The 7,439-nt window shown below is 46.2% G+C and overlaps 1 protein-coding gene across 1 annotated transcript in view; it reads left to right on the top strand.

The window, feature by feature from the left end:
• Positions 1 to 5,725, top strand: part of BACH2 (BTB domain and CNC homolog 2) — an 18,151-nt gene extending 12,426 nt beyond the window's left edge. Inside the window, exon 3 of the mRNA XM_028486765.2 lies at positions 3,590 to 5,725. Coding sequence (XP_028342566.2) covers positions 3,590 to 3,862 — 273 coding nt within the window. The 3' untranslated portion in view covers positions 3,863 to 5,725. The remainder of the gene's footprint in view (positions 1 to 3,589) is intronic.
• Positions 5,726 to 7,439: the final 1,714 nt, after the last annotated feature.

Raw genomic sequence — 7,439 nt, 5'->3', positions numbered from 1 at the left:
TTTTTTTTTTTTTTTTTTTTCATGTGGAAGAAAGTCTATAGCTGATGATTTTCCTTTGACCTCTTTGCAAAGCAGCTTGAGTTGCAACAGCTCTGCTGAAATGTTATATGGCCTTTTGCTTCAAGGACTTTGAAACCAGCATTGTTGATTTTTCCTCTTTCCTGTCAACCTCGGTCCTGTTTCCGTAGTGTTTTATGTTTGCTGTCTGGAGCTACAGTAGCTCTTGGTATAGAAGGCCTTTTGACTTTCCCTGTGGCCTGAGCAATAGGTATATATTCTGTCTGAAAATAAGTAAACACACTGTAGAACAGAAGCAGAATTGCTTTGTTGTCCGCAGAGGGGGAGACGCCACGAAGCCCGAAGTGCTGTAACCCCTGCTGTGCAAACAAGCCTCCTGCCTGGTGTGGAAACATCCGTGTCCCCGACAGACAGACCTCTGTGTTATTTAGGTACCATCCAGGATCTGAGAGTCTGTTTGTTATCCAAAGGGTATAAAAGGGAAATCAAACATTCTTTCATATCATTATAAGCCCTGTGCAAACACAAACCGTGGACAAAGCCCTTTCCCGGGTCCATAAACAAGGAGCTGTTTGTCCTGACTGCCCGTCATTAGCGGCCAAAGCAGGGCTGAGCCGAGCATGGTGTCATGTGCACTGTTGCGATTCTGCTCTCTTGGGCCAGACTTTGACAGGTGTCATGGGACAGAGTTCGCCCTGTGGAAGTTCAGTCAGAGCACCCACTGGGAGCCTTCAGCAAATGCCACGTCTAACAGGCTCAGAGCTGTGAAGTAACCTGACTAAGCCATTGCACCCAGCCGCAGGAAGGCAGATCTTTAGTAGGATTCCCTTTGTGCCTGGGTATTAACGAGCCACAAATGCCAGGATCCAGACTCATGTCTGCCTGCATCTGATGCAACCAAAGCAAAAGCCTGAGCTTAGGATAAAATATCTCCCTCTCACCCCCCTGAACAACCCAGACATAACGCTGCAGCTTCTGAATATTAACGAGGGCCTGGTTTCCTCACCCCCAAATATTTTGATCAATTAAGCCCAGACCTGCCAGTCTGATTCTCTGGTTACTGAAGTTCACGCGAGTCCACTTGTTCCGTCTTCTAGAGCTGTTCCGTTCAGTACAGGAGGCATACGTCACACGTGGCTACTGAGCCCTGGAAACGAGGCTCATCTGAATTGTAATGAACCCCCAAGTGTAAAATACACCTCGGATTTTGAAAATTTAGTACCCTCCAAAAGGTGAAATATCTCAATAATTTTTAATGTTAATTACATGTTGAAAATATTTTAGCTCCATTGGGTTCAATTAAATATATTATTAAAATTAATTTCACCTGTTTCTTTTCACTTCCTTTAACGTGCCTAGGAGATGTAAAACTCACACACGCAGCTCACGTTGTTTGCATTGGACAGCGCTGGCCTGGCTCCTGAAGGAAGTTTAGGTTTATAGTGCCATCTGCTGGTCCACCTAAAGCAGACGCTAGTGTAAGCGGGAGTTCAGCCATCTGAGCAGGGAAACACTGTCTCTTGGCCAAGCTACATGCAATCTTCCTCTTCCAGAAGCTTCTGAGCAGGACCAGAACTGGCCCCTCAAGTCTCTGCCTTGTCAGGAGTCTTTTTTTTAACTTCTTATTTTATACTGGAGTAGAGTTGATTAACAATGTTGTGTTAGTTTCAGGTGTACAGCAAAGTGATTCGGTTATACATATACATGTATCTATTCTTTTTCAAATTCTTTTCTCAATTAGGTTGTTACAGAATATTGAGCAGAGTTCCCTGTGCTATACAGTAGGTCCTTGTTGGTTATCCGTTTTAAATATAGCGGTATGTAAGGATTTCCCTGGTGGTCCAGTGAGTAAGACTCTGCGCTCCCAATGCAGAGGGCCTGGGTTCGATCCCTGGTCAGGGAACTAGATCCCACATGCATGCTGCTAAGAGACCTGGCGCAGCCAAAGTAAATAAAATAAAATTCTTTAAAAATATATATATATATATATATATAGCAGAGTGTATATGTCAATCCCAAACTCCCTAACTATCCCTCCCCTCCACCCTTCCCCACTGGTAACCATAAGTTCAGTCTCTAAGTCCTCGTCAGTAGTCTTGAAGAGGGCGATGGCAGACTGCTGGAAGGTGCAGGCCTGTGTTCTCTACCTTGTGGGTGCTGAGGAAGCCCACAAGAACAGCAGTTCTTTTCCTAAGAAAGATTTCAAACTGCCACAGGGTTGTAAAGAAGCATGTAACAGAATATAAGGAGGACATAGATCCATCTCTTAAAAGACCAGTGTCCTCTCTTCGGATGATGCTTACCTGCCTTGATTTGTCAAGAGTTTGAAAGTAGGACTCTTTCTGATAATAGTATCTGCATCGGTTATCTGTTGCTGCATAACAGATCACCCCAAAACTTTGTGGCTTCAAACAATGATAATCATTTAACATCTCTCACTGTTTCTATGGGTCTGGAATTCAGGAGTGGCCCATCTGAGCACTCCTGGCTCAGAATATCTCATGGGGTTGAAGTCAGATGTTGTCTGGGGCCAATCCCTGAAGGTTTGCCTGGGCCCAAGGATCCACGTCCAAAGTGGCTTATTCATGTGACTGGTGAGGTGATACTGGTTGTTGGCTGGAGGCCTCAGCTCTTCTCCACGTGGGGCTCTCCACAGGGCTGCTTGAGTGTCCTTGAGGCTCAGCAGCTGGTGTCCTCCAGAGCACAATCTAAGAGGCCTAAGGGGAGGCTGCACAGCTTTTATGATGTAGCCTCAGAAGTTACACGCCATTACTCCCGCTGCATTGTATCGGTCAAGAGGCAGGAACACGCATCCCACCTCTTGACCGAGGAAGGTCAACATCACGTTGTTAAAGAAAATGTGAGAAGGGCTGGCCATTGTATTTTCCAAAAATACAAAGTCCCTAATGGGTGTATAGCACCGTGCAACTAAAAAGCGTGCCCCATTTTTGCACATGAGGAAATTGAGGCTCAGAGAAGTAAAGTAACCGGCCTGCAGTCTCACGTCTGGCAGGAAGGACTAAAGCCCAGTTCTAACTCCTAGATCATACTGGTGTAGCCTCTCCGGGTTCTTTCCCTATGTCTCCCTTGTGCTGTTGTAACTACAAATTACACTGGCTGTTTCATCTTTCCAGCATCTTCAAGGTGTGCAGTGCTCTCTTCATTCAAGTGCTTTAGATGATTCTTCAGTTGATGTCTGTCTATAAATTGTCATTTTACTGAGTTGAGGCTCAGTCGGAGTAGGTTTCAACTAACTATAGAGCCCTTCTTACAAAAGAGCTGTAGCAATGACAATGTATACATTTTCCAATATTTTCCATGCTGTTTGCTTCAAAGATCTCAGGAATAATAACCACATTATAATGTGTGTACTCACGTTCTGTTTGATTGTCTGAATATTACATCTTATTTATTTTTGAAACGGGAAAGAATAATCATTGCCTGCTTCAGTAGTTTTCAGATTAGTTGGTCATTGTAAAAAGGAGGTTTTTCCAATTTTTGATGTTCCACCTGCCAGAATGAAAACAAAAATCCAGCTGCCATAATCATGTTCTGTTATTCTTGGTTCCAGGTCAAACTTCCCTTTCCTGTGGATCAAATCACAGATCTTCCAAGGAATGATTTCCAGATGATGATTAAGATGCACAAGCTAACCTCAGAGCAGTTAGAGTTCATTCACGACGTCCGCCGGCGCAGCAAGAACCGCATCGCGGCCCAGCGCTGCCGCAAGAGGAAGCTGGACTGTATTCAGAACTTAGAATGTGAAATCCGCAAACTGGTGAGTTGGCCCGCCCTTTGCTGTCAGCAATCTGGAGCGACCGTGGCTGACGCAAAGTTACAGTAGCGAAGGCCAGAGAGGTAGAGAGAAGGCCACCGTTCAGAATGGGAAGTTCGAGTTGATTTTTAAACGAGTTCTCAACAAAAATAATAGCTTTACATCTGTAATGCGTGTGTCTGTGCAGGTGTGTGATTGTGTGTCAGTATTTTATATCTTTTAGCCATTCGTATATTTTTTTTAAATTTATTGCCATATAGTTGATTTACAATGTTGTGTTAATTTCTTCTGTACAGCAAAGCGACTCAGTTATACATATATATATTCTTTTTCATATTCTTTTCCATTATGGTTTGTCACAGCATATTGAACATAGTTCCCTCTGCTCTACAGTAGGACCTTGTTGTTTATCCATTCTGTATATAATAGCTTGCCTCTGCTAATCCCAAACTCCCATTCCTTCCCTCCCCCTAGAGGTGTTTCTTTTTTATTTTCCATTCAACATGTGCTGAGAGCTAACATTTATTGCATGCATATGTGGACCAGATATTATTCTAATCTCTTTCTGTAGGTGATCACATGTAATCCTCACATCAACCCTATGATTTAGGTTCTACTTTATCTCCATATACAAAGGAGGAAACCAGAGTGCAGAGAGGTTAGGTAACTCCCCACTATGTGGCAGAGCTTGAATGCAAACCCAGCTGCCTGATTCCAAATCTTGTTATTTGCACTGCTTTCTCCCACCTCCCATGGAGGAGTGTAGGTTAGAGGCAGGACACCAGCCTACCATCAGGGGTCGCTCAGCCACGTGATCTCCTGAAGCCCTTCACAGCCCCAGGGTTCTGAATTCTGCCTCAAAGTGGCTGTCACCTCCTCCCTGTGCCTGAGAGTATTTTGTCTCGGGGAATAATCTCCCATCTCCCAAGCCTCCCCCTCACTCAGAGCTCTGCACTCCCTTCTCCTTGATAAGCAACCTTAAGCTACAGGAAGTAAATCCAGGTGGCCTCTGGTTCCTGACTGTACCCTTGAAGGCAATTAATGCAACTTCATTCAGCTCAGCCTTTCTGCCGGCCAAGTCCTGGAAGCTCATCCCAGGTGCCCTGTCTGTGTCAGGCTGAAGAAGAGGGAGGCCACAGACTGTGGTCATGATCTAAGTTTGGGTCCTCAGGCTATACGTGGCAGTCCTTTGCCTCCTGGTAAGCCGCTGTCCTAACGAGAACCTGAGAGCAAAATAAGACATTTGAGAAGCCTGAGTAAATGTTACCTGTTATCAAGATAGTCCTGGACCTCGGGGTCTTTTTTTTCTTTTCTCTTAATTTAATTAACACCAACCAAGCAGGGAAAATGTGCCCACGTTCAGCGGCTGCCATCACCTACAAAATAAAGGCCAAGCTCCTTAGCAAGATGCACTGTGTTCTCCATGATTCGGTCTACCCTCCAGCATCACCTTCCTCTCCCTTCTTGGAACTGGACCCCCAATTAAATCAAACTGGATGCACTTCCCCTCAGCCCCATCTCCCGCTGTTTCTACCTCTGTGCTTATGCCTCTGCTATTTCTCCTCTACCTCGCACAGTCCTCGACTGGTTTTTTTTTTATCTGACTACCTCCTTTGTTCCTTAAGAGTCAGGTTACTGTCACCTCTCCAATAAGCCCCTTTCCTGAGTCCCTGGTGAGGCTGAGCACCTGTCCTCAGAGCCCTGATCTGACCTCTGGCTTCATACTTACCACATTAGTCTTGCAGTATCTGTGTATGTGTCTGTCTCCTCAGCCCTGGCCCTAGACTGTAGGTTCCTCACAACAAGACAGTCTTGAGAAGCCTCTCAGGAAATGTCTGTTGCCCTAAAATGTATTAGAAATTGTGACTGAGTCATGAGATTACAAATTCCTTCTTTCCTTCAAAGTTTTCTTTCATGTTGTTTTAACAACAACAAAAATGTTTAATTTAAGCCAACATAAGGAAGCAAGTTATTGCTGCTGATGAGTATAGGTCTTTGGAAAGCCTGCTGGGCTTAGGTGGGGACCCAAGCAAGGCTGAGCCTGCTGGGTATAAGGTTTCAGGGCCTTAAGCACATGTCTATAGTAATTCGGCCCTGCACTCTTTTTCAGGTACGGGAATAACTCTAATCACCCATATTTGAGAAACGCCTGATTTTTTGTAATTAGCACTCTTCTCTGTGTAATTTTGTAATACTGAGCAAATAGGAAAGTCTAAGCCATACCCCTGGCAGATACCTAAAGCTCTTTGCTAATATTGTTCGGTTGAGAAACCAAGAAGGCATCTCCTAGTTCTCCCCCTGCTTTTTTGGAAACCCCTTGAGTAATGTGCTGCATTTCCCTGCTGAACCAGAGTGTCGCGCGCTCATCGATGTACACCTGTGACTTAGAGCGTCCTGTTCTTAACCGAGGCCTTGATTTATACTGCCTTTCCTGCAGGGAGCCAAAACCCTGTCACGTGCAGCATTTCATCTTCTTCCCCCTAGAAAGTGGCCCAGGACCTTTCGTAGATCAGTGGACGTGGAGGGGTGGGTGGCTTGGCCAGGATGATGTGGCAGAATGGAGACCGCGATCCCTCCTGGGGCCGGTGTTGCCTCCCATTTTAAAGACTTGCAGGTCCAGGTAAGGAGGTCCAAGCTGCACAGCCACGAGTGTAAGATTTCTTCTCTTCGCGAGCCCTCCGCACGTGTTTTACTCCACACCCGCCCCCGCTCTGGGGAGTGGCGCCCGCCCGCTCGCTCCCGGTGGGCGGGGCAGTCTGGTCCCGCCCTGCGAGGCCCGGCTCCCGCCCACTCACTCCCCGCCAGCACCCACGCGGTCTCCAGCATGCCGCTCACTCTGCTTTTGCAAACTTGCGAAATGTATTCCTCTCGAGTTGCACTTGTACATCTGTTTATTTTTCATTTTTAAAACATGTTTTCTTGATAAATTTATAAATATTTTAGCAGGTGCCCTTTCCCCGTGTAAATCTCTGTCTCCGACACACATGCCCACACTGCCTGCCAGATTGCATTCGTCTTTCGGCACGTGCACCTCCCATGTAGGAGACCCACTGGTATGTTTGCTTCTCTCTCTCTCTCTCTCTCTCTCTCCCTCTCCCCCTCTCTTTTTCCCATCCTCTTGCATCCTCTCCTCATCTCTCCTGCGCACCCTTGCAAAGGGGTGAGGACTCACTTCACAGCGCTTCAGATGTCCCGTTTCTCCATCCACTTCACTGCGTGTGCCTCACGGAGCCTCCTCTTCTTCTTTCCTCACACAGCTAGTTATGGGAAAACCTTCATCAGTCTCCCCTGTGGTGGCTAAATTCGCCTCTCTGATGGGGTGATGAATTTTAGTAACACAAGAGCTTATGTGAGGTTTTCTCTAAGGAGAATATCTCAGAACCCTGGGCTGGTACTCTAGGGCTCAGCCTCCTCACCTCTGTCCCTGCTTCCTGTGTCCAGAGAGAATTGGTCTTGGGACTCACTGCACAGTCCCCAGCCATCTGTGCCGTTGTGTTCAGTCCATCAGCTACAGAGGCCAGAGAGCCTACTGATAAAGGATTTTTTTAAAAAATAAATTTATTTATTTTTATTTTTGCCTGCGTTGGGTCTTCGTTGCTGCGCGCGGGCTTTCTCTAGTTGTGGCGAGCGGGGGCTACTCTTCGTT

This window comes from Physeter macrocephalus, unplaced genomic scaffold, assembly GCF_002837175.3.
Source record: "Physeter macrocephalus isolate SW-GA unplaced genomic scaffold, ASM283717v5 random_1640, whole genome shotgun sequence".
In the NCBI taxonomy this organism is placed as follows: Eukaryota; Metazoa; Chordata; class Mammalia; order Artiodactyla; family Physeteridae; genus Physeter; species Physeter macrocephalus.
This window is presented reverse-complemented; position numbering and strand designations above follow the sequence as displayed.